Below are 26,969 nucleotides of genomic sequence, written 5' to 3'. Positions count from 1 at the left end.
GATCGTTCTTTATGTTTCTCTGGTGCTTTGTTGGGTTTTATGATGAATCTGTGTTTCAGTTATTTTGGTGTGTTTTTGCATTATGGATTGTTTTCTTATTCTCTTGTAGTGCTTGTGGTGGTGGTGGTGGTGATGATAGATTATTATTAGTTTCTTGTTTCTGTTTATCCGTGTTTAAGGATTTGTTGTTTCGTGTATTGTTTGAGTTGCATGTGTTATATTCTGTCTGCCTCTCTGTCTGCGTCTTTGTTTAGTGGGTTCTTGTTTCCTGTTTTATTGTGAAGGTCTGTGTCTCATGTGAGTGTGTTCAGTTCTACTGCACCCCTGTCTCGTTAGTCCAATTTCTCCCAGCTGTGTCTCCCTCCTGTTTCTCATTCCCTGATTACCCCCCTGTGTATATAAGCCCTGTGTGTTCCTGTGCTCTCTGTCGTGTCGCACCATCAGATCATGCCTGTGTGTTTCCGGTTCTCAGTGTTCGTTGTGCTGTTCATGTTTTGTGCTTTGCCAGCAATAAAGCTGTGGTTTTCTGTTGAAATTTGGCTTCATGAGTCCTGCGTTTGGATCCTCACCTTCGCCTGCCGTACACAGAACCCTGACAATTAGTGAGAATGCCAAGTATCAGATGCTCTGATATGAAGATGCTCTGATACAGCTCTTGGTGGAGGTAGGAAAAAAGAAAGTCCCTTCCAGAAGAAACAGAAACTGGAACAGGCAGCTACCACAACCAGTGAGGAGAAGAGAGGCTAAAAGAGTATACTGAGACTATGATTAACGAATAACTGGACAAAACACAAACTCTGGGAGCAGACACACGTAGGGACACCATAACTACAAGTTTGATCAAAGGCTTTTAATTTCAGCTTCTGCAGACTTTCTTATGCAGACCAATTACTGCATGATTGCTTCACACTCAAAACAAGTTACAAAATTGTGTAATAACAGCTACTGTGTGTGACTGTGTGGCATCCACAGCTGTCGGTGTGCACATCTGTGAGGGAGAATAATCCCGGTATTGGGATTTCATTTGGGCTTGCCCTTTTTTCTGTAGAAAAGACCAGAGAGTGGCACAAAAGTGCCTTGCCTTAGTGTTGGAAAATTTCTTTGAAGCGTTAGCACGGTCGACTTTGTGGCACACGAATGCCTTCTCATTTTCAGCCCCCAAATCTGTAAAACACGAGGTGAACTCTTCTATCTTTGTTCCCCTTAACTTAATTAACCGTTTTTATTCTGCTTAGTTTTTCTCCCAGCCATTCGCGCTCTCCTGCAGTGCCTCTGTGTTCCGCCAAGGGGGCCCACCCCACAGTTTTAGAAGCACTGACTTAACGTAATTTGCAAACGGTTGTCAAAGAGTCCAAAAATAAGCTCCACGATGACGTGGCATCAATCGCGCTGCCGTCACTGTTCACATTTGAACATGTTTTGTAGAGGAATGTGGAGGTGGGAGGTCGGGTGACTGTCACCCTATTTTCCCATCTTAATAGCCTGTGATCCTGCAGCCATTTTGCCTTCTAAGCCTTTTCCTGTGAATGACCTCCAGGGGAGATTGTGTTGCTGCTGCTGGAGTACAGAGGAGTTGATTACGCTGGCAGTGCCGGGGCTTTGTTCTAAGCATATGCCCGTCCTTGGCTTTGCAGCGCGCGAGAAAAGAGATAGATGAAGAAGAAGAAGACGACGAGGAGGAGTCTTATCTCTCTCGTGGGGTCTCGCATCCTTTCATTCCAGATTGTCTTGGTGACCTTCTTGCCCCACCCGGTTCATCCCGACCCTCCACTGCATCGCTTGTTTACTGTCCCATAATGACATTGTCAATGGCAACAATACATCCGCTTATCGCGAGGTGTCTGCCGACACAATGGATGAATGGCAGCGTAATGGAAAGGCGAATTTGTCCTGTTGTCATCTCCAAGTCTTTGGAGGCTCTCTCCTACTTGGCCGTGTGTGCCGGCGTAAGATAAGATTAATTCTTCATATCGCAGGGCTGATTGCAGAATCTTGTATCTAATGCAATTTTTATTTCCTCACCCCTCCTCCTTTCCTATTTCCCTTTTCTTTCGAACTGCAGAGTCAAGCATTTTTTTTTCCTCCTCTTTTTCTTTGGGGAAAAAAAATCTAAATAATTTATCTGTGTTTTGGTGCATTTTCCCCCCTTCCTGTACTGTTGAGTGGAGAGAAATGGGATGGAGACAGACAGGAGGAAAGGCACATGAGAGTGTTTTTTTTTTTCCTTTTCTTTATATTTCCTTTTTTTTTTTTGAATGGGAGGAACGTGAGCAGCATGCCGAGGAGGGTAAGAAAAGGGAGCGAAGGATGGCGGGAAGGAGGCAGAGGGGTTGAGCGAGCGAACCTCGCTCAGCTCTCGGCTGGAGAGGGGCCTAAGAGGAGCCTGCAGACTTTGGTAATCCCTCTTTTATTAATGTGAAGCCAAGCTCAGCAGAATGCAGGCTCACAGACATACCAGAGTTGCTCACAACTGACTGTCTTTGGGCCTCGCTGTCTGTCTCTCGCATGCAGATCTGCTTCGCTGTCATGACGGGCCAAGTCCGGCCCCTCCCATTTGCCGGGTTAGTAAACAGCTAAACGGTTAAAACTGTGTCGTGTCTTGCCCGGGTCCAGACCCGGCCCCGTGCACTTCTGCCCTGCGAGTGGAGCTCTCGAGTCTTTTGATCCTCGCTCAGGTTCCCGGGCTTGGGTTTTTGGCACCGAAATGCATCCTCACCGCTGCACCGTGCCCTGCACGTTACCATGACAACCCCCCTTACATCACTCAGTGCCCCCCATGTAGCCAATGGGCATTGACCTTTTGCTGTCAGAGCGTGTTAGGGAGTGAGAGACACAAAGTGAGAGAGAGAGAGAGAAAGATGGGAGAGAGCGAGTGGAGGCAGGCGCGCGGCAGAAACAACAAACACAAATAGGTCATTAAATCGTAAACACAATTTAAAAGAGACAGAGGCTGCTCGGTTCAACTGGGCCTCAAGTTACTGCGATGTCAGCACCACAGCGTGCGTTCGCTTTGAATGACAAAAACAAGATGCTTGTCTTCATAAGGCATGATGTCATGATGTTGTAAAAAGAACAAAAAAGGCAATGTTTTTAATTTAAGGCTAAATTTGAGATATCGTGAGACGGGGGGTTCCCGGTAACACTTAGCTTCTGATACACCGCCATATGTTCTATGCTCTCCAGCAGTAGCCCTTTAACACAGACTCATATGCGGAGAGCAGGCTTCCATCAGCAAGCACAGAGAGAGACTGATGCGGGCCTTCAGAGAGATCCTCGTTAGGGTAAATAAATGTAAGGAAGTGTGTAGAAAATTCCAATTAAAAGGCAACTAGATTGAATTAGAATTCAAATGAATGCTGTTTTTAACCTCTCAACCTCTACAAGGTCGCTGCTTGGGGATAGCGTAAAGAGTTTAGATCGTTAAGGTTTGTGTTATATGTTGGCAATTGAGCCCTCCTGAGTGCTTCTCTAGCAGCCTGCAGGATGCTGAGAGGTTAAAGGGCTGCTGAAGTTTGTTTTTTCTTTAATATGATGGATTTTTTTATACATTTAACCGGTTTTGATGTCTTATTCAGCAGATTCGCTTGCATTTGGCCACCAGCTTAGAATGTTCTCAGCCTATTTATCACTCCTATAGATATGGCTGGTAGGCACCCTCGTGTACCTGCTTGTAGTCCAAAAAAGTGCATCATCAGCCATTCTTATCACAGCGTTCTGTTGGAGTTCTGTGTGCATGTAAAATCTACAGTAGAGTTTTTTTATGCTCAGGCCACTTTCACGCATGCATTACCTGACAGAAATGCATCTGAGGATAAACACGTTGAATCAGACATTGAACACCTGCCAACACTCCCGTTTTTCCCATGTTTTAAGACCCTCCTGTTCTGCCGTTTGTCCCTGAAGTTGCAAAACTCTCACACTTTATCGTGAGAAGTTGTAATGCACTTTTGTTTTATAGATGATCTGGCAACATTTTCTCCATTCACTGCAATTTCAACTACAACCTGGCAACTCACAGAATGATTCAAAGGATGTGTGAGCAGCTTATCGCTCCTGAAGCAAACCAGTTACATGCTCACTTTTCTGTTGTTGTTGCCTCAGAACAACTGTTCAGACGCAGTGAAGAACCAGACGTTATAATAAACCAAACTAAATGCAGGCGAGCTGAGTGACATTTCTGTTTTTTCGGATGTCGATGATGGTGAGTTTTTGACTTCTGTCAAAGAGATACTTTCCGATTAAGAGCTTTCCAAATCAATTACTCGTAACCGAAATGTTGTGAAAACACGACGCCTCTTTCCAAATTATTAAATTGGATGAGTTACAGTCATTCTCATCAAAACAAGTTATAGTCTTCACTGCTGTCACTGCGCGCAACTGTTGGGACCGACTACAAAGTGCAAGACTGAAAAAACAAGAAACACTGCAAAAATATTCAACCGACACACTGAAATTTCACCCCTCACTGCTCTCGCTGGTGTGTCGGTTATGCTAGGAACTTAGTTTTGTGCTTTTTTATTTATTATTTTATTATTATTATTATTTTCTGGTGAAGGCAGCATGGTGGTGCAGTGGTTAGCACTTTAGCCTCACAGCAAGAAGGTCCTGGGCTCAAGTCCACAATGTGCCCAGGGCCTTTCTGTGTGGAATTAGCATGTTGTCCCATGTCTGGGTACTCAGGTACCCTGAAATGGAGAAGCACAAGAGGATGGATGAATGAGTGGATGTTTTTCTTCAGTACATCTGATGCAGGTTCTCCACTGGTCTATGCTACAGAAAAAGGGAAACCTTAGACTATGTCCCAGCCTGCTTCTTCAGACATTATCCAGAGTTCATTTGTGAAAATACTTTTGGTAACCTATAAATGTGATCTTTACAACATGTAAATGACCTTATGACAGGTAGTCCTGTCCAAGCACAAGACTTTCAATACTGAAATACTTGGCCTATTACTTGTGATTAACTAGTAGGCACAACCACGCCGAGGTGATAATTAGGTATTAAAGTAGTGGAAGAAACCACCTACTGGTGTAATGGCTGTTGGACTGTTACCAACTGGTAACACTGGCCATTTGAAAGCGGTGTTTTGGGTTAGCACTTCTTGATTCAGCACGTTTGATTAGACCACTGGCAGGTCATGGAGACCACACAGCAGCAAGAGTAGAAGAAGGAAACTCAATTCTTGGATTGCAGAGTCAACAGTTTGACGTCAGCAGTCAGAAATCACAAAAGCTTGTGTCTACTAACCTAAACCATGTGAGTGAGGAATGAGGCAAAAGTGCGAAACGGACTGGCATCATGTCACCTGACACACTGGACATGCTATGAAAGACTAATAGTCAAAGTACATAAGATGCTGTGCATGTTAACAGTGAAAGAGAAGGGAAAGGATACATTTTGCTAATGCAACCCTAATACTGTAACTGATACGATATGAATTATTATCAGAAAAAAATAAATATTCTAATTCCTTCAATCAGAATGGGACTGTAGCGGTCTATATTTAAATGTAAGCTCATAGCAGAGTTGTTTTTCCCCGCTTTAATGTATAAATGCTTCCTCGCACAGCTTTAGTAACTGAATGCCTGCAGAAGTGTGAGCTATTAGCCATGTAAATAACAAATCATCAGTCATCATTGTCAACATTTATGCATTGTAATTTGAATGCATCGTTCCATTCACCGCTGTGTGCTCCTTTTAGGCTTTAGGTTGTTGTGCTCTTTATGCATTCAGCTTTCAGACTAATAAACATAAGCAACATGAGTGGATGCAGCATATGTTGGATTTTGAGCGGGGAAAAAAAATCCATGAGATCATTATATGTGAGAGTGCCAGGTATTTCACGCTCTTAGTCACCACTTTTTTGTTGACAAGCTCGCCATGTGTCAATATTTGTCACCGTCGCGCGCTTGCCATCGCTTTTGGCTGAGACAAAGTGCAATGAGAGGCCGATCCGATCTGAATGGTAAACAACAGAGGCGGAAATGGGTAATTAAGTTAGAAGTTAGCAAAAGTGTCTGCTGCATTTTAATGCCGATGGCCTGTGCACGCCGGGTAATTTAGGATTTCAATTGTTGTTGTTTTTCAGTGAAATGCAGGTGTTTTGTGAAGACAGACGATTTTGCCCTGTATGCCAAACATTCTAATGAAGCTCACGTACAATCCATAATTTTAACTATCCCCCACCTGCCAGCTAGCCACACACGCACACATCCACACATATGCACGCACACACACACACACACACACAGTGCACAAACAAGCATGGGCATGGTACCCACACACACATACACACAATATGCACTAATGAAGCTGTTCTCCTTTCCTCTCTTTTTCGTTCCTGGCTCACTGAAACATGCATAAATCATAATAAACAGAGAGATGAATTTTTAATCAGAAGCTCCCTGCCTGTGTCTTCAGCCCCAGCCTCCTATGGGGAGGAGATGCTGTGATGTGCCAGGTATATGGAGCCTGATATGGCAGGGCCTCCTTCGGGAGGGCTGCTCACTGAGACATGCCTGTCTGGGCTGCCTTGTGCTGGGCATGATCTGCTGGACCGAGCCGTCTCTCTGGAGTTGAGGCTGGCCCTTCGAAAACGCAGCCTGTACTTGCAGGAGGCTTTGGACAGTTAGAGTGGGACGCCTGGGGAGAAATATTCAATAAAACTCTGAGCTTGGTTTTAATCAGAGAGCAGTCAGTCATTATTCTGACTGTCCATTAACATACATGAAATAGATCCTAAGAAAGTTAGAGTTCATAACTTTGCACTAAATTGTGCAGTAAAAGGTTGAAATATTTGAAAAGAAATCTTTTTTTGAGATTTTCCTTTATTTTTAAAGAAAGATTTGCAGGTCCAACATTTTCAGCCATGTTTTTCCAGAAGGCATCCAGTTTCTTTCCCCATGAGAGCCTTTTCTCTCTGGAGACTAAACCGCTTCGCCCCAGACTTTTAGTTTTTAGTTTTGCTCCACTTTTCTGGAAAGCTTAGGCTGCTTGAGGTGAGAATGATGCTTCTTATTGGCAGACCCAGTTTTTCATAAAAGGTTATATATTGTGGTGAAACTCTGACAGAATCAGGGGCCAAAAATTCTTCCACGACCTGGAATTAACACCAGGATTTATGGATATTTGCCAGGATGGTACGGCCAAGTCAGTAATGTTCTGAGCTGTAAACTAGTTCATGCAAATAGCAGTTCAATAAAAATACAATATCGAGGACGGATCATACATGTTCAACTCTTTTTTTAATAGTGGGAGTTGGAAGTGGTCAGGAGGCTGTGAGCTACACCAGAGGCTGTGGAAATTGCATATATTTGTGATATGCTAATCTTGTTGCATTGAGGTTATTTATATTCTGTCTTAATAAACTGTGAAAATTCAGTGCACAATTGACTTCATGCTGTACTTGGCCTCCTTCCATCGGCGCAACACAACTTTACTGTGATGTATACGATTTATTTACCTCATAAAAACTTCATAAAAGGGTGGTAAAGCTGAGTTAAGGTTGGTTTATTTTCCACTCTGTCTGCAGCTCTATATCTGGAGTCTGAGCCCGGGTTGAGCTGTGCCAGAAACACAGAGATGATGTGCAGTAAATGCGAATAGTGGGCATTGTCGGCGTGGCTCGGTGCCGGACTGGGCCGTGCCCAGTGGTCATGCAGGCAGTCCAGAGCTGGACTGGCGCTAGGTTGTTCCAGAGCTGTAGTATTAGACTCAAATAGGCCCACAACATAACAACATGAGCTGAGCTGTCACAGGGGATTACTTCAGCTAGGCAAGCCAGCGGGGTCTCCACTGCTCTGCTGCTCTACCAGGGAGAGAGAGAGCGAGAGTTAGAGAGTGGGGGGTATGGGGAGGGGGAGATAGGGAAGAAGAGGAGGGTGGAGAGTGGGATGGGGGTGGGGGGGGGGGGGGACGCTTGTTTCTCTATGAGAGAAGAGGGAACAACGGCAGAGAGGCTGAGAGGAACAAGGCAGAAGAGAGAGAAGCAAAGAGAGGCCGCTTGTTGCAAACATCTAGCAGGGGGGGGGAAGGGAAGAGAGGAACAGAGGACAAAAGAGGAGGAGGAAAGAAAAGAGTTGCCAGCTTGTATCCTGATAAAGTGCATTAGTTTGCTTGTGATGTTGGAGCACTCGTCCGAGCTGGGCTTTGTGGGGAGAGTGTGTGTTGATGCCACTTGCTGCCTCCCTCCTGCAGCCGCCGGTGCGGGATCTATGAGAGCTGACGAGCTGCTGCTGAGGTACACACTCGCACGCACACGCATCTGTGCTCACACGTACAACAACGAACATGCGAGTACTTCTGTCTGACCCAGATGCTGCCTCCGTGCGATCCAGCTAGGGTGTGCCTCTGCTGCATGGTTACTTTGGCATCAGCGAGGTTCATGAGTGTGTGTGTGTGTGTGTGGAGGGGGAACCTAAACAAAGTCCAGATGCTGGCTTATTCCTGTGTTTTCTGGAGATTTGACGTCTGCAACACCTCCTACCTGGACCTTCAGCCTAACAGTGTTGTTAGCTGGCAGGATATTTCTCACTGCTTCCCTGCAACTGTTTGCCCAGTCAAGCGTAACATCCAATGCTTGTACTTCTGCTTTTTTTGTTGTTGTTCTCTATCTTCCGCTTCGTCCACCCCTCCTCCTGCTGTGTTAGCAGCATTGTGTGGACTACAAACAGTTAAAGCTGAAGAATTAGCAAATAAATGGTCGCTAACAGTAAAAAAATTTTTTTGCCTCTACTGCTTTTAAATTAAACATCTGGCTGGTCAGTGTCATTCACCTTTGACTTCATTCACAGTTCAGTTGTTTTTATTTATATACAATGTTTTTCATGCAGTCGCTGTGTTTGCCTTTCAGCTAATTTACATTTTCGTATTATTCCACCCACATGTACATGAATATGTATGATTTATAGTCTTACTCGCTTCCTTGGTGTCAAGAGTTGTAGCATTTAATGATGTCAGTGCTGATTCTTAAGCTTGTAATAGAATTCTGATGTCTTAAAGTAAGAAAAAAACACCACATTTTCTGTTGGACCTACACAATAACACACACACACAACCACTATTATCTGATGAAACTATAAAGATGTCCGTTATTTCACCTAAGACTTTTAATGCTCCCTGATTGTTTAAGATTTGAGATGAAGCCACCCACTGGCTTGTAGACTTGTGAAGCTTGAAATCAGCTTTTGTGGCCACCACTGTATCATTTTGTTTAATCCAGACGTGTTCGTATTTTGTCTTTCGTCCCTCACCCCCAACCGGTGGCAGGACATGGGCACCACTCCCTGGGCCTGGTTGTGTCAGAGTTTTCTTCCTGTTAAAAGTAAGTTTTTCCTTCCCGCTGTCACCAAGTGTTTGCTCATAGGTGGGGATATTCTGTATTGTTGCAGGGTCATAGCTTTGCAATATAAAACCCCTTAAGATCGACTGTTGTGATTAGGCGCTAAATAAATAAAACTGAATTGAACTGGAAGCCTGCAAAACCCCAACAGACTGTATGGCACTGACCAGTGCTAACTGACATACAAAAAATACACCAAAGTGTCCTTCACTAAAAACTGTGGCGCACATATTTTGGTGTGTATTAGAATGATCAAATATCCAGTGCTTGAATTCATAGGAGCTAAACTAAAGCTTAGCAGACAGCAAGCATCACCCACTGCTCAGTTGAGGTTGCAATGCCTGAAATAATCATTTAAACAGGTGAGTTAAATAAATCAAAAACATTTCCCATACAGTTGTTAATTGGTTATAAAAACCAAAATAAAAAGATTTTTATTCTTTTTCTAAATTCGGGGCATTTTAACATGGCGGTCTAACTCCATAGTTGAGTTATTTAACAATTTATTGTAGACCATAAAAGTCTCATTTGAATCTTATAATTGTTTTTGTTGCCAGTTACTTTTTAATTATAAACTTGTTCATTTTGGAAGATTCTTCTTTTATATAATTATTTTAAGGTTTATAACATAATATATTATATTTAAAAGACTAAAAATATGTACTGTAAGTTTTCATCAGTATTCATCACCAGTGGTGGAAAATGATTTGCGAGACTTTTTTGTAGCATTGGCTGTTTAAAATGAAGAAAAACAGAGTACAGATGGAATGGGGGATCTCGGTAAGAAGACCAAACGCACCCACTCAACCACTCGCCATTTGACTGTGTCCAACTAACAAAGCTTGAATTTGTACTTGCTATTTATTTACTGAAATCTGTGCAATTTCTTTTGCATGTCTTATGGAGGGATGGTGGAGAAATGCCTGTTCTTGTTCTGTATGTTGAACTGTTGGGAAACGTTACGAGAAACTGAAACAGGAGAGTAATGAAGTGACAGTAGTGAGGATGGGAAGGAAAGAAGCATCCCTGCTTTCAAAATGTGAGCCAAGCAGTCGAGACGCCCAACTTTTCTCTCTCCAGCCTTTCCCCTCCATTCCCGCCTTTCAAAGTGAATCATTTTTATTTTTAAAGTTCCGATTACAGATAAATTTTCCCCTACCAGTCACACTTTGTCTGAACTCCCCTCCTGTTGCATACAAGATTGAAACAAGCTTCTGCTGCGCACCTGATCATGAAAAACAGTCATGCTGAGGTTGACTTGTTTTGCAACGAGTCAACATATTTCATTGATGTTTGCAGGTAGTAATTTATTGCACCATAATTTACTGACTGAATCGGTGAATGCTTCATTGGGTGACAAATGAAACTGCTTTTGAGGCATGCACTTCATTTGCAATTTCCCGATGAAAAATATGACTTTGAGCGCTTTCTGCATCAAGCAGTTTCTCCCAGTGAGAAACATGGGGGATATTTTCCAGTGGTTTAGCACATGTGTGGGTTTATAGGTGGTGCGGTGGGCTGAGATAGCGTGAACATCAAATGACAAAGTCCACTGCAGCAGATTAGTGATGACAGATACCAGTAATTAATTTGGGGCTTTCCTCCAGCAGAGTGGTTATGAAATAAAACAGTAGTTATGTAGTTAAAATTGTTAACGTTGATCCAGTACAGAAGACTCTGTGACATTTTAGTCTTAGGACAATACAGAGATAGGAACTAAAAATACAGAAAGCAAAGAGTGTCAAAATTTGTGAATGCCACCTAGCTGCTGACTCCCAGCCTCACTAAAAAACGATGGTTCATCTACATGAGAGTAAAAAAAGCAAAAAGAGAAAAAGAGAAGTAACATGGCAGCACTGCAGGTCTCGTAAAACATTGCCAAGGAATTCACCCACTTTCCTAAAAAAGTGTCTCAAAAAGATTTCACAGTAGATATCAAAGGTGAAGCCAGTTTTAGATTTATCAGCTGATTGGAACTCCTGCACTTACCTACTCGTGTCTCATCGGCTGCCCGACCTTCTCAGGGGTTTGATTGACTTTCATCATCTGATAAAGGTGTGTTGTTTGGACCTGATTAAGGTCTGACAGACCAAAACTTTGTGATTTAATAAATATTTCAACAGTGGGCAAGACTGTGTGGGAGTTCCAGTCATGTGTTCTTAAAAAAGTACATTTCCTGACGTGCTAGTCACTTATTCTGGTGTCCAATTATGTCTTTGTCGGTAAAAAGCTATAAAATTGATGATGATTCAGAGCTCACAAAGTTCTGACAGCTACTCTAATTCTTAATAGCCTGCAGCTCAATGCTTCCTGGTTCAAAATCCTTAGGAAATAACACTTGAACTTTTTATTCTTTCTTTGCAGTTTTCGTACCAATCCAGTGGGTCAGGTTGGACTCTTGGTGGCGTCATTCTGGCCCACGGGCCATATCTTTGACACTCCTGGTGCACCGAAAACTATGTCGCCCACAGTTGCAGAGCTTGACTCTTACAAGGGAACTAAAGTGAGGTCATTTAGACCTCTACCTCAAATTGCACCAGGACTACCCTCCAAAATTGGAGCCAAATAATTAATATTTCAATTCAGAGCCAGTGTGCTTTAACACACTATAACCTTACCAACTGTTTTATAAATTGAAGTAAAGAGAACTCATGTCAGTGGAAACTTGCAGAAATAATCAGCACATCTTCCCCTGAGAGTTTGCTTATGTGAGCTAATATTAGTCCTCTTTTGCTCCACCCCTCCTATTCCTCCTTCTTTCTTTCCTCTTGGAGCACTGGCAGTAAAACCAAGCAGCCCTTCTCATTCACCCCACACAGTGTGCCTATCTAATGGTGTGGAGGATATTACGCTTCTATTAGAGCTATGACCGTTGGTTTAGAGTCACTGCCTCTCACTCCCATTTTCCCAGATGGGTCAGGGCAATGGGCGTTAAAACGGCCTCTGTTCCCTCCTCCCCCTTCCTCCCCTCCAGCCTTCTTGAATCTGCTAAACCAGCCGTCGAAGCCTCTGTGAAGGGAGCGCACCTCGTCTCCGCGCTACAACGATTTAATCTGCCGAGCACCTTTTCAATCAAAGAGTGTCAGGCAGGGCCGCTCTCGACACGACTCTAATACAATGCATGGACACACACGTACAGGAAGTGAGGGCGAGCGAGGGCGACTACTCCTGCGCGCACGTGCATCACATGCCCAGGCGCAGATCAATACTCGCAATCATACAGGTGACAATAGGCGCAGGTTTATCGCCCCTGATTCACACCCTGCTATCATCACCTTCTCAAAATCGCACAATCAAGGGAGGGGAGGGTGAAGGCAGAGGGTGCATATGTGAAAGAGGAAGGAGGGAACAGAGCACGGGAGCTTGCAGGTACATGAAATGTGTGAATATGTGCGTGAAATGAATTGAAATGGGTGTGAAAGTGCATCTATTTGCAGGCGGATGCATATGCACATCCCTTTGTATGCCTGTGTGTGTGTGTTTGCATGCGCATGAGTGAATTTCCGCTGTGTGCGTGTGCGGCAGATGCGTTATATTCCTCCTTTCTTTTTTTGGAGTGTGTGCGTGTACATCTGTGTGACTGTGTATGAGGTGTGTATGTGTGACGGTTGTTATCAGAATGACACCATCCCACTCCCTCTCTCCTGCAGCCCCAGAGGATCAGTGGAGCTGCACCAGTTTCAAATGAAAATAAATGAGAGGCAGTGACCGCTACTGCCTGGGTCCCGCTTTAATGAGGAAAAGGAGCAGAGAGGGAGGGAGGAGAAGGAGAGGACAGAGGTGGTGGAGGAGGGACGAGAGGATGGGGAGAAGGCAAGGGGAGAAATTGGAAAGTGAGGGTGAGATTGGCCCGAGTTGGCAACGACGGGACCGAGAGAGAGAGAGAGAGAGAGAGAGAGAGAGAGAAAGAGAGAGAGACGAATGGAAAAGAGAGGAGGGGGTGGTGATGAATGGAGGGCCTCTGTCTGTCACTGATGCGATGGCCAATTACAGTTGGAGCACGCTCCGATGCACTGCAGGTGGAGCGGACACTGTTTTGAGTGGCCAGAGAATATCCCTCCATCCTCCATTTGCATTGAGAGGAGAAATCACTGCACAGTGTACAACTTAGAGCAGCTTTGGGGGGTTTACTTTGTGATTCAATAGAACATTACACCTTTGTGGATCTGGGCTGAACTATACAGGGATTTTTTTTTTTTACCACGCATCTTCAAGGATTATACGCTCCCTTGAGGTATATTTTTCTTTTACTTCCCAAGCATATTAAACCCTTAAAAGAGTAATGAAGCACTGCTTTTTCAGCTTGGGGCTCGTACCAAAGTTGTGTAGTGACATGGTAGTGTGGCCGACACGTCTGGAAGTACAGCCGACACATTTTAATGCACAGAGTACCACTTTAGTGTCTTTTTTAACATGCAACGTGGTCCGTGGGGTTCAAAAGAAGGCCCACAACATCTGAAAGAGACAATGTAAGGCCGTACACATGGTGCTCTGCTTTTATTCTCACTGTTGTGGGAAGTTTGCACGGTAACACGTGGTTTATTATTATAAAAGGGAGTATTTTTCACCCAGACAATGACAGAAAAAGAGAAGCCAAAAAAGGAAAGCGAAATTAAAAGTGAAAAGTGAAGTGAAAGTGTAAAAATCATAGACGTCAGGTAGAGACATGTATACAACCCACCATCGTACAAAGATTTATTCTTCTGAATCTAGTAAAATCGCATTATGAAGCAGTCGAGCGACTGAGTTTCAACTCAGTTTTATTTATATAACACAGCAAGACTTGTTTCAGCTGCTTTATATCATAAGGAACCCACACTATCACACGATATGATAATAATCAGCACACATTCATACATATACATACATAAAGCTTCAGTAAAACTATAGAAATATATAACACGATCCTATCATTTAGGATATTAACCTCATCCGGATCCTCTAACATTGTCCTTATGGAAAATCAGAATGAACAGGGTGTTCTCAAAATAGGTTAAAATTATTATAACTGTGGAAGATTCTAGATAAAAATTAATGGCATGTAATAGTAGCATGTAAACACAACAGTAGTCAAAAGAGTGGAGAGAGGAAGGAATGCTCGCTGCATCATGGGAAGTCCCCCAGCAGCCTGAGCCTATAGCAGAAACTACAGGGTCGTTCAGGGTCACCTGATCCTTAGTGATCCTAAAAAATATAGACATACGCTTCCTGTATTCCTACATGACACTAGCATTTCCTAGCAGTATCCTTCATACACTGGTTTTCGCAGGATTTTTAAATTAAGTCTAAAGGTTGTGTTACATTGTTCAAAGAGCTGCTCGAAACCACATAAAAAACAAATTTCCCACGTGTGGGACTAATAAAGGTTATCTTATCTTATCTTATCTTATAAAGCTTTAGGTTGGAGATGTAACTTAACCAAATTTCAGAGCTTTTTACTGCCATAGAAACTCAGGTGTAGCATAACTTGATACAGGCCTTTAAAATATCACAGAATTAACCCAAAAAGAGCCATGGGGCTTATTGAGAGTTTGCAGATATGAGGTCAGCAGCGATGCATTTCTACTTCAGCGCGGCTGAGCGTTGTCCATGCCTGTCTAGCAGAAACTATTAAAACTAGCAGACAGCAGCACAGTATACCCGGGAGGCCTCTTCAGGGGCAGAGGACATCAAGTGTGTGTGTGTGTGTGTGTGTGTGTGTGTGTGTGTGTGTGTGTGTGTGTGTGTGTGTGTGTGTGTGTGTGTGTGTGTGCAGAGAGAGAGATACAGACAGACCCACACATGTCATGTCGAGACCACCGGTGCAGACATTAGTGTGTTAGGGTCAGTGAGCAGGTCAGGAGGTATTTGCTCGACAGTGTTGGACTTGATCACGATGTCCTGTAATGCGGAATTTATTTGTGTAGTCTACGTGTACATGTGACTCTAGAGGTCAGAAGCACGTGATGTGATTTTTCCACTTTGAACAACTTAAAAATTGCACTCATCCTTCTCTGCCAAACTAGAACAGACAGTCACTAAACTCTTTACAGTAAATACTTTGGCTCACATGTCTGTCTTGGATCATTGCCCAATTATTCATTTTGCACTTTAGATCTTGCCGATACTTCTTCTAATTTAGACTTTTCCCTCAGTCTCAAAAGAAATCGAGATCTCACGACATGTACACATCCATTACTAAGGGCTGTCGCCACCCATTTTGGTTACCTAGGTGACATTACAGAAAAACATTTAACATAAGGTCCTGGCTGAGGGTAAAATAATTAGTTATGAATAATTAATGAAATTGTTGCTGTGGTGCCAGATGTGTAAATGTGCATAGCTCAGAGGAAAGACTCCAACAAATAGCCACAAGCAACAAACTTCAGCTCCTGTTAACATCTTGTCAAACCCAGATTTCACTGGTGTGGTTCTCCAGCAGCTTGAGTATGTAAACTGTGTCTCTTTGCTGTTTGGAGGTAGCGTCTGGATTTACAGCTAATATGCTATCAACATCAAAGTGCTGATCATTGTTCCCCTTTGCAGCTCACAATGTTATCAGTATAAGTCGTTTTAGTGTGGTTCTTATTATACTAATGTTTGCCAGGAACATCAGTAATCTTGTTACATGAATCTTATAAGAGTAATCTAATGAAGTGAGGGGTTGAGAAAAGCTTAAAAAGCCTGGTTGAGGAATTTACACTACTGTCTCATCCCAGGGCGCAGCGTTCCTCTCTTCTGTCAGACATCAATAGAATAAGTACAAGCTGATTCTTTCGGTGTTTGTACCTTGGCAAACCTGCAGGTTGGAGGTCAAAAGGTTGACCTCGTCACGCGTTCCATTAAGAACTTTGTTCTTCTATTTTCTACAGCTTATCGGGGTCTGTTTGACGGGTGGAGCAGTCTAAGCAGAGATGTTCAGACCTCCCTCTCCTCGACCACCTCCTCCAACTTTTCTGGTGGGACACTGAGACATTTCTAAGCCTGCTGATCATCTCTCAAGCATGTCCTGGTTTTGTCCCGGGACTTCCTCTCACTTGGATACCTAGGCGGTGTCCAAGAAGAAGCATAGTCAGATGTTCTGACTTTTTACCTTTAGGCACTAATATCTACTTGGGTAGATGTAGGAAATAATGCTTACCTAGTGTTTATAAACCCTTCCTAGTTCTATCAGAGCTTTCATCCTGTTTCCTTTCCACTGTCGCCAAGTGCCTGCTCATAGGGATCGTCTAATTCTTGAGGTGTTCCCTGTATTACCTGAGGTGACTGTTGTTGTGATTTGGCAATGTTAATAAAATTGAAGTAAACTACATTGAATTAATGCCAGCGGGTCTTTTGCAGATTGGCGTGTTTGAAGAATTGGCCTGTTTCACTATTGCCCCATCATAACACCAACGCCAAAGTCCACCGTGTATAAATCTGACATGTCAGCGGATTTGACAGTCTGACTGTATGAAAATGGTTGGGTAGTATTTTCTCATGTCAGCAGTTTGTTTGTGTATGAGCAGAGGTTTTTTAGGGCGGTTCGCTGGATATGACTGGCACTCTGCATCAGCGATTACAGTACTAGATTAGTACTACTTTATTACCCAAGGACACAAGCTCTGTGGACAGTGCAACTCATATTCAATCCAAATGGAAAGAACAAGAAGACCAAAATGAAACATGCACAAAATTAGCTTCTTTTTAGTCCTCAACACATTTATGTCGATATTAAGAAGTGGTATTAAGCCTCAGCTGTATATTGTTTAATCCCTGAACTGCTGACATTTTCTTCTATTCTTTCTTATGCTAATATTTGCTGCACGTGAATCTTCACATACTGTGAAGGTAAAAAAAATGTTTGAATCACCATAATAACCTTCTTTTTTCTTTTTCACAAAGTGTCTTCATACTCAAGCCATCTTTCTTTCTTGGCGCCGCTCGCGTTTTCACATGATGGTATTTGTGAATAGGCCTCTTTATCCTGGAAATGACAATATATGTGACACACCTGACAAAACATGCATATAAAGAGAGTAAAAAGTGAAGGTTGTGCTAAAATGTTAATCTGAATTCTACTCTTGATTCAAGGTAAATAGATGTTTAATAAAAATTTAAAATTGAACAATAAAAAAGCACTGAGCTGAAAACCCCTAGCCCGGTGAGTTTGTGTGTTTTGAGTCAGATTGTGTTTCCAAAACAGGTCAGCGAGCATTCGGGCACTGCAGCCCACTGCAGGTAGAGATGGGATCCACGTTATCTGGAACACGATGTCCTAACCAGAGTCCAGCAAGGGCCAGAAACAAGCTGACAGAGAGGGTGAAGAGAGGGAGAGGTGCAGTGAGTGATGGAGGAGAGGGGAAGGAGACAGATGAAAGCATGAAAATGGAGGAGAGAAGGAGAAGGCGGCTGGAGAAAATATGGGAATGAGATCTGAAGATTGAACAGTGAGTGGCAGCGAGAGCGATGGAGAGAGTGTTAGAAAGAGATGTCTCTACTTTTATTTGGTTTTCAGTCCGCCGTTCTGAGCTTAAGAGAATACGAAAGTAGCAGGAGGACTCGGCTGGACTGGGACGCCTGTAATAGCCTTTCATTTAGGAAGCAGTCTATCTGCAAACGCACACACGTGTACAGTGCGGAATAATCACTGATCAAAATGGGGGTTTTTTCCAGCGACGATGAATGGTAGCAGTCAGGGTCTGTCTGGTTTTTGCTCCTCACATGTCCACTTAGGCTCAAACGCAGATGCTTGCTTTTCTGAATTATTCATGAACCCCTCATTAAATATTCACGTGTGAAAAGCCGGTACCATCAGCTACCCACAATCCTCTCCTCTTGGGTGAGGTACAAGCAGGAAAGAGAAGACAAGCAGGATGATACTTATACTTATGTACCTATCAGAAAGCAGTTTTATTCTTTTGTTTAATTAGTTTTTTTAGGATCTGCTCTTTTTGGTCCTCCCTCTTTGTTTCTTTCTTCTGTCTTGCCCCGCCTTATCTCCTCCTGTTCTCCTTCGTTCTGGGTGATCAATTCGTATTGCTCGGGCAGCTGAGCCCCCCTGAGCCCGGGGTTAGAGAGATGAAGGCAGGGAAAAGATAGAAATAACTAGACAGAGGGAAGAGGCGAGAAAGACAAAAGTACAGGAGAGCAAGCAAAGGCAGAGCCAGACCTTGCCACAAGCAGGGCCTCTTGGCGAACACAGGACCCTCGGGTGAAGAAATGGAGTGATAGGAGAGGTGATGGCTGAGGGTGGAAAGAGACGAGAACAACAGCGGCGGCAGGGAGAAAATAAGGTAGAACACAATGTGTGAAATGTTCACTGGCTCTGAAGACTGGTCCTGAGTAAATACAGGCTCAAGGATGCTTCTGAAGTCTTTGTTCATGCTTTCACAGCGGCGTGTACACAGGCCTACAGCGATTTTAATCTTCACTTGTAAATAAACCGTAACTATGGAGAAATGACGGGCTCAGTGGTCACGCCCGTGCATCAGTCATCACCGAGCACCAAGAACATGACGAGGGTTTTGAGGTTCTGCACACCGGGGTTCTCTTACATGCTGTGCTGGTTTAATTATGAAAGTTTGCAGCGGTGTGTACTCAGGGGGGTTTGGAACATAGCCGGCACAAGAAACAAGTGTAAACTTTCATGAAATCTCAGTGAAACTTGGCCACGGATCAAAATTTGAAGGTTTGAGGTGTCATTCCCACTGTTCCCACCACCTGTCAAAGCCCAACGGCCTTCATTTTAGCTTTAATCTTAACTTTACTTTCATGCTTTCACAGTTGCAGTCTTACACTTTTACGAAGTCTTTGGAGACTACTTCTTATAAGCTGTTTATCCATATAGTGGGATGGAAATGTTTCCTAGACCTTGTGTTTATTATTAGTGTTTATATGATTTGAAAATGAATCTAAAGCACAATAAACAACATCATTAGTCCTGAAGACAATCCCTCATTGGGTGTCTTCACGATATTGCTGAAGAACCCTGTCTGACATGTTCGTTCAAAATCCTATATGTATGCGTCGGTAGATTGAGATGTGGTGGGGCAAAGGCTGTAACATGTGGTTAACTTAATTTTCACATTTATCAAACCATGCAGTGACCCAAAGAAAGAGATTGCTCCCTTGACGATAGAAATGCTTCGTCAAAGGATAAAGGCGATCACTCAGAGCAGCTTTGTATTGATTTGCAGTGACCCTTCTCTTTAAAGGACCCAAACTATCCTTTTTTTTATAGGTGTACCGAAAACTCCAGATCAGGTGCAGTTTTTTCTTTTGATTTTTTAACGTATTTTTTTTATGTGGGACTGTTAGTTTGATAAAATTAATAAAAGAAGAATTTGGATCCAAGTAGAGCCATAATTCTTACAGTTCAGCTGAGATGGTACCCTCCTTCTCCTCCTTTTAGAGTATGTCATTTTAGCTGCCTTAGTCCGCCCTATACATCTGCAAGCTGCTTTGAAACCCATCTCCACCCCAGCTCCTTGTTTAATCTCACGTCTGGTTAAATAATGTCTTTTTGTTCTTTTTTTTTTTTACCACTAAATATAAATGAATTGAAAATTCAAGTTGCTTTAGACTCCTAAGTGAAATAAAGCCACTGCATCCCTATTGTAGCTTAATTTGATCCACATGGCCAAAATCTGTAGCAAACCTAACCCAGATACAGATCTATTGGCAGCTCCATGGGCAATATCAGCGTCGCTCTTTCACTGTGATTCTCTTTCACTGGCCTCATGAACATGGCCATTTATCACATGTATTTATTTTATTTTTATTTATTTATTTATTTATTTATTGTCATTGTCAGAGAACAATGAAATTGCATTTGGGGCTTCCGTACAATGTAATAGGACTATCTCAAGGTCTAGGGGCAACACACGGTCCTTCATTATCAATCTATGCAAGGCTCCATTGTCATGTGGAAGCCATGAGGTCAGGATTTATCCTCTGTAGCCCCCACCATTAACATCAACCTACAGCCAGTTGTGCATGATCATGCTGATAGAGTCATCCCTGTGTTATTGAACAGAAAATGCATAATCTTCCTCTACGTGAAGCCCATTCTTTTCTATCAAAACAGGCTTTTAACACCAAAGTTACGTACTAGTGATTCTGGAAAGGCAGAATATTGTTTCAAATTCACAGCAAACCACTGTGCAGCTATATAAATATGGCTATATTTGCATGTTAAATGCAGAAGCACACAGCTACATCTCAAATTTGCATGTTAAAGCAATGCCTCATATCCCCTCCCCCTCCTCTCAGATCCCCCCCTTCTTTTTTCTTTTGCTTACCTATACTCTCCCACATCAGTGCTGAAAGAAAGGCAAGCAGTAATCACAATAAATAACATGTATACAGAATAAAGTATAGACCATGTCCAGAAATGAAATGTACAATATGTACAGAGATAAATATTATGCAAAAATAAAAGGTGCTAGTCAGGCCAGATCAGGTATTTGCATTGATTAGGGCTATTGCTCTCGTTTAAAAGCTGCCCCTGAGTTTATTTGTCTGTGATACAAAGATTTGTTTATAGTTAGAAACAAATTAGGGGACATGCACTACATTTGAATGTTCAGTTCACTCATTTCAAACCTGATGCATTTTTGCTGCAGCGGCCACGCTGTGAGATGTGTGCGCAGAAGCTTTGGCCAAACACAGACATGCAGTTTCAGCTTTAAGCCGTTTAAAATGTAAGGGTAGTGGCTGCTGTCGTTTTCAGCATGGTTTTCAGTCAGTAATACTGTGTGATGTTGACTGTGACCAAGTCTTTGGGGTAATACAGTCAATCAACTTATGTTGTGTTGAGATGCCTAAATGACATTTTGGGAGACATTTGAATTGGTAGTTTAGTTGTAATGAGCCATGTTTTGGTGTTGTGTGCCCATGTTTCAAGATTTTCTCCTCTGATGTAACAAAGAAATGCAAATAAATTGTAATTTTTTTAGGGGGAACGATAAAGTAGGAGTATGAAATGCAATCAGAAAGTTTAGTGACTCCACCTATAAAAATCACAAACCTTACCTGATTTAAATTTGGCCAGTCACTTGGTTTGCAATAAAAGTGATGTGGTGAATCCAAAATATGGAGGTCTTTCTTCTTCTTGCGAGCCGCCATCTGAAAACGGTGTTCGTGAGCACCAGGTCAGGCCTGAAAATGACAGCCTGCTATGGGAACGCAGCCCATTGTCATGCAGCAGTTCGTTATATAATGTTCAGCACAACCCCTGGTCTGATGAGGGTCGAGTGTGGTGAAACATGCAGAGTCGTCCCCACTCCTGGGGCACTCCAAGCCCTAAGGCACTGATGTAGGATCAGCGTTTCCCATCCACACTGTGACCCGGGTTCTCGCAAGTAAACATGCAAGCTGACCCCCCGAGCACAGCCGCGGGCCAAGTCCCACCCACACCATACACTTACCCTGCTGTATGTGCGCATACTGAGCTTTTTTTTTTTCCTCCCATTGACCCAGATACTCATATTCTTCCCCCAGAGAGCCGCCTCTCTCAGTCTAAGAGAGCCTCATTATTTCACTGGAGTGCCTCCCCTCTTTTCTCCATCGGAGGAGGACGGAGGAAGTGGGGCAACCTGGCAGTCGTACCGCGCAGGGGTGCGTTCAGGCCCACACGGGTTCCACGGGGAGGCATGCTGGATCCACACAATTAATGCAGTGTAAAACCGAGTCAGCAAATTTGCAGAAAATTATGAGCAGGTTCATTATTACAAGGCTGTCCCAGAGCGTAACTGCACCTCCAAATATGGTCAACTCATTTGATTCTAAATCAACTAACCGGCCGTTCTTTTATGAAGTTACCACACTGAAGCATGACTGCGCAGCACTCATTAGTAGCTTACTGGAAAGTAAGGATCCACTAAACTGATATTTGGTTTGTTGATAGATTATTGTGGCCTCATGATGCGTGTTCCCTTAATTTAGTCAGACTGAAAACAGGCTCACACTGAAATAACCCAGTGATCTATGCTGGTGTGGGAGTGTTTGTGGTTATTATCTGAGAGATGGTGACATATGATCCATTTGAGTTTTCTTTCTTTTTTTTCTTTTTTCTTTTTTTAAACTCCCCCATATCAATAGCATAAGGTGGAATTTTACAGCTCTGTAAAATAAATGCACAGATGTCCATTTTCCTGAGGAAGACGGTGGAATTACAGCCTTACTGCTACAAAGGAAGCCAATGCATGCTTCCATATATTTTGATTGGCAAGAACGGCCAGTGATTTGGGATTGCGCTACACTAGCCCCCTTTTAGCGCTCCTGCTTTATCAGCAGAGTGGCCATACTGAAATAAAGGAAGCCCCTTTGTTTAGATGTGCAGAATTGCAAAGATGTAGAGAGCATCACACATACTCGCATAAAGCCATTAACAAAATAAATATCTATTCATGATTTCCAGTAACTGGTTTGAGCTTAGGCTAAGCCATCTTTAACCTCTTAACACCCATCAAAATAGAAATAATATTACATTGAATTCTCACCTAAGTGGCATTCCCAAATGAAAATCACAGGAGAGACAGGAGGACAAGTACATGTAAGATTTAAAAGGTGAAACCTTCGAGTTTCTGAAACTATGTTTGTTTAGATCTAAACTAAAGCAGGTCACTGGTGAGCTGGTAGATGCTGAGAGGTTAAGTACATTTCTTCTTGAGGAACAAACATTTATTATTAGTATTATTATTATTTTGTGTCACTAACAAAAGTAATAGAATCTTTAAAAGCATGATGCCACAGAAACACTGGCTAGAAACCACGATTAAGTCCAGTGGAAGATATTTAATGGGTAAATGTTCCGATCATTCTAATATTTGTGCGCGGTTAGCTTTATCTCAGAGGTTAAACTCTGCGTCTTGGCGCCGACTGCGTTTGGAGACTCTCCGAACATAAACGATTGAAGCCGCCTCCTGTTCGGAACATCGTGTGTAGATGTGAAAGGATCCTCGTCTGTGGTGAACGGCGCGCTCTGGTAGCCGAGGAGACCTAATAGTTAAAGATCAGCTGCAACGCTATGCGCCACGCCTCCACGGCTCGACACCTGGCTCTCCAACAGTCCGTCAGTTGCGCTGTTGCGGAACGGTTTTTCAGACAGGACCGGCGGAAGAAAAGCGGGAGGTAGAGACAGAGAGAGAGAGCGAGAAAGAGAGAGAGGGAAAAAAGCGAATGGGGGGCAGGAAGAGGAGAATGTGACAACTGCTGGATGCGGACAGAGTGTGTGCGGCTGGCTACACTGCCTTTGGGGAGGCCTCGGCTCTTGCACCTGTCCCTCTCCGTCTCCGCGACCAGGCGCAGTTTGGACGAGAGCGACGCTCCTTTATTTATCAGGCAGGGCGCACAGCGGCGGAGGCGCACACACACTCTCTCACACTCTCTCTCACACACACACGGACGGTACTGTACGCACACACTCATACACAGGGCAGGAAGGCAACATGACTTCATCCTACAATCTGGATTTTCTGCCCGATATGATGGTGGAGAGCCGCCTGCTCGTTCCCGGGGACAGAATGTGAGTTATTCGGCTCTTCTTCTCGTCCGCCAGTGGCGTGTGGGTGCGTGTGTCTGTGTATGCTGTCCTGAAAAGCAGCTGTCCGATGTGGAAATGTTGCTCTGCTACTTGATGTGTGACCAGAATCGGGGTCAGAATGAAGGCTGGAGCCCGTGTGACTGTATCTGTGTGTTATTGTGTTAGTTATGGCTTGTTGTTATTAATATCCGTCGATAAATTGTGCGGGGATCGCAGGAGCGCCCGCGGCTGTTATCAGCTATAGACAGGATGGTGATGAATGAACGCCATTATGGGAAATTAATGCCACCGCCGTGAATAAACCCCGTCTTTACTAAGCTGTATTATCCGGCGTGTGTCGTCAAATTGTTGTATCCCGTCAGGTCGACTCTGGGAACATTTAGAGCATCGGCTTTTCCATCTCGCTCCGTGGAGCAGAGGAGGGGAAGTTGCTTTGATTTGCGGCAGCCGCCCATCCTCATTTCTTTCCCCGGCTCTCGCCGGGCTGGAAGCGGCGGGGTCGGGACCGTGCGGCGGGCTTCGGGAGCGCACGATGCCGAGACCCATAACGACCGACGGAGTGGATCTGTGGTTGTAATAAAATAAAATAAATAAAATCGCAGGGTGGGATACACAAGTGTTCTCAGTCACACGAGACTCGATCAACTCCACCACAGGCGGGTTTTTGTTTTTGTTTTTGCGCTCTCATCCCGTGTTTTTCTCCTCACTTTGGACTCTTGGATGAGGGGGGAAACAATCCGAGCGACTGGAAGAGCAGCAGCACCGCGGCTTTTTCAGCACATTCGGGAATGCACGGATGACTTGTGTCCCGTGGTTCAATTGGATTTGTTGTAATTCAGTTAAACTCCGGAATTTGTCGAGCAGGGACAAAGGGAGGGTTTCATCCCGGCATGATGTGTTTTTTTCCACATGCAGCGCATGTCCCACTTATGTCCCCTCAGCTCACGGCGCCTATTTGTTGAAGGCTCGTGTTCTTTCTCCCCCCCTCCGTCCTCAGGAGAGAAAACGTGCATGCAGGCTGTGCTGTGGCTCTTCTTTTCATTTTCTCATGAAGGTCTTTTTTTCAGTGTGCAGTCAGTGTATGTTCGATTGCTGCTGCACTTAACTTCTGGTGACTCATGGTGTAAAAGCATAGAACAAAAGTAACGAAGTGTGTGTGTGTGTGTGTGTGTGTGTGTGTGTGTGTGTGTGTGTGTGTGTGTGTGTGTGTGTTGTTGGGGGAGTCATGAAAAAACCTCATACTGCTTCACTTTGAGGACACTAATCTACAAATGTCATAAAACAGCATTACAATAAATACAATAATGCACGTGGAGATTAAGTGTCTTCCATAAAATGCATAATTAATATTGTTGCTATACTAAAGAAACATGTAAATAATAAATGTCATGGATAAGAGACCCTTTATGCATTAGCTTGCAAATTCTGTGTAAGTCATGTTGAAAATTGCCTGTGAAGCAAAGGAAAATGTGTCTGTTCAGTGAAGATTAAATACAGTAATATGAATGTATATTTATACTAATATATATGCATACATAATAGACTAGGGAGAAATATCGGTATTGGCTGATATCAGTCATGTTCATTGACAGCACACAGAAGGATAATATCATGTTATCATTTTTAAGGACCAATTTGATTCTCAAAAAAGGCCAAAGCGGTTACTGCCTGGTTGTCTAAACATCCAAAAATGACCAAATGTTTGCTGTTTTTAAATGAAAGTTACATAAAAGTGGAGCCAACATGGAAGTGGTTTAAAAATTCATTCTTTTTAATAGACAGACAGCAGGAGGCGACTCCTTTTTGTATGGAAGTCTTTGGGAAAACGGCCTTCTTCTCACTCTGTGAGCTTAGCAAACGCTTCCTGGTCAGTGTTTGGCGTCGCTCACTAGTTTTGGCTCGTGTTGAGTTGAACATTCAGTCCATTTTCTAAATCGCAGCCAGAAAATGGGTTATCCAGGATATGCTTATTAGCTAAAGGCTTGTCAGTCAAGATCCACCCTTTGCTCATCACTTCCAGGTTTAGTAAAACCACCTCTGGTTAATTAATAGCCACAAAACTAAATATGTCTCATACATTCCAATCAGCACCAGATATGTTAGATTTTAAATATATTTCTCAATCAGTGCAGTGAATCTCTGTTTTTTGCTATATAAACATAGCTATGAAAAAGATGACAGCCTAAACTAGCTGCACGTTATTACAACTACATAAAAAGTGTTGTAATATCATAAATGGGACTCGAAAGTCAGTATACGTTTCCTGAAATAATGAATAATAATGAAATAATTCATTGTAAAGCACATGTAGATATTAGTTTAGCTCTGTTATTGTTGCTTTGTTGTACAATTTGATGTCATTCTGGCCCCCAAAATGTGATAAAAACCACAAAACTTTAAGGCAAAATGACTCTCGTTGAGCTGTTTGTGATGCATCAAATCCCCGATAAAGTGGTCACACATAAACGTTGCTGTTTTTAAGTGTCACTAAACCAAAAGAGACCGGTAACAGTTTCTCTGTATCACTGTAGGAAGCTGTACGCTGTACAATACTCCAAAACTGCATTAATCAAGAATTATTCATCCTCCACAATGATAAAAGGCCAGGGCACACACTTTACCCTGCAGAGTCTCCCTCCATTGAGTCTCTGTGTAGTGTATCACCCAGATGTTATAGTGAAGCGATGGCTTTCTCATTAATCAGTGTCATCGTTGCTGACAGCGTGGACCCCATGTATAACTGGCGGGGGTGGACGAGGAAATCATCGCGCTTCCAGAAAGCCTTCTCCTTCTGATGCGCTTTGCATCGCCAGTTGTGTGTATATCTGCCCCGGAGTGAAGGATTTATGAATAATGTGCGTCGCAGGAATTAGACAGGCCTATCTGTGCCCTCTTACCCAGCTGGTAAGGAGGCGGACAGGTTGAACTAGATAGCACTTATGGAGATGACACTTTGTATTTACGTGAACACGCCTCTCGAGCTCACAAGAGGTGCTCTTAGTGATCTTTTCACTTTTTTTTTGTTTGTATCATTGTTTTTTTTAACAGCTCTATTTTTCCAGGAGCAATGTAAAAAAATATTTGCATTCATGTCAGCTCCTTTGCTTCCTCCCACCTGATACA

General features: G+C 43.2%; 1 protein-coding gene across 24 annotated transcripts in view; it reads left to right on the top strand.

Moving 5' to 3' along the window:
* LOC113009826 (CUGBP Elav-like family member 2) overlaps nt 1-26,969 on the top strand; it is a 236,879-nt gene that overhangs the window by 55,061 nt on the left and 154,849 nt on the right. For 5 of the 24 annotated variants that reach the window (XM_026148426.1, XM_026148418.1, XM_026148414.1 and 2 more), the window contains exon 1: nt 15,079-23,828. The exons of 16 other annotated variants lie outside the window; for them this stretch is intronic. In XM_026148426.1, coding sequence (XP_026004211.1) covers nt 23,752-23,828 — 77 coding nt within the window. In that variant the 5' untranslated portion in view covers nt 15,079-23,751. Of the gene's footprint in view, nt 1-7,946; nt 8,240-15,078; nt 23,829-26,969 lie in introns of those variants that run through there. 3 more of the 24 variants (XM_026148407.1, XM_026148427.1, XM_026148408.1) reach the window with 2 other exon arrangements.

This window comes from Astatotilapia calliptera, chromosome 17 (assembly GCF_900246225.1).
Source record: "Astatotilapia calliptera chromosome 17, fAstCal1.2, whole genome shotgun sequence".
Classification (NCBI taxonomy): Eukaryota; Metazoa; Chordata; class Actinopteri; order Cichliformes; family Cichlidae; genus Astatotilapia; species Astatotilapia calliptera.
This window is presented reverse-complemented; position numbering and strand designations above follow the sequence as displayed.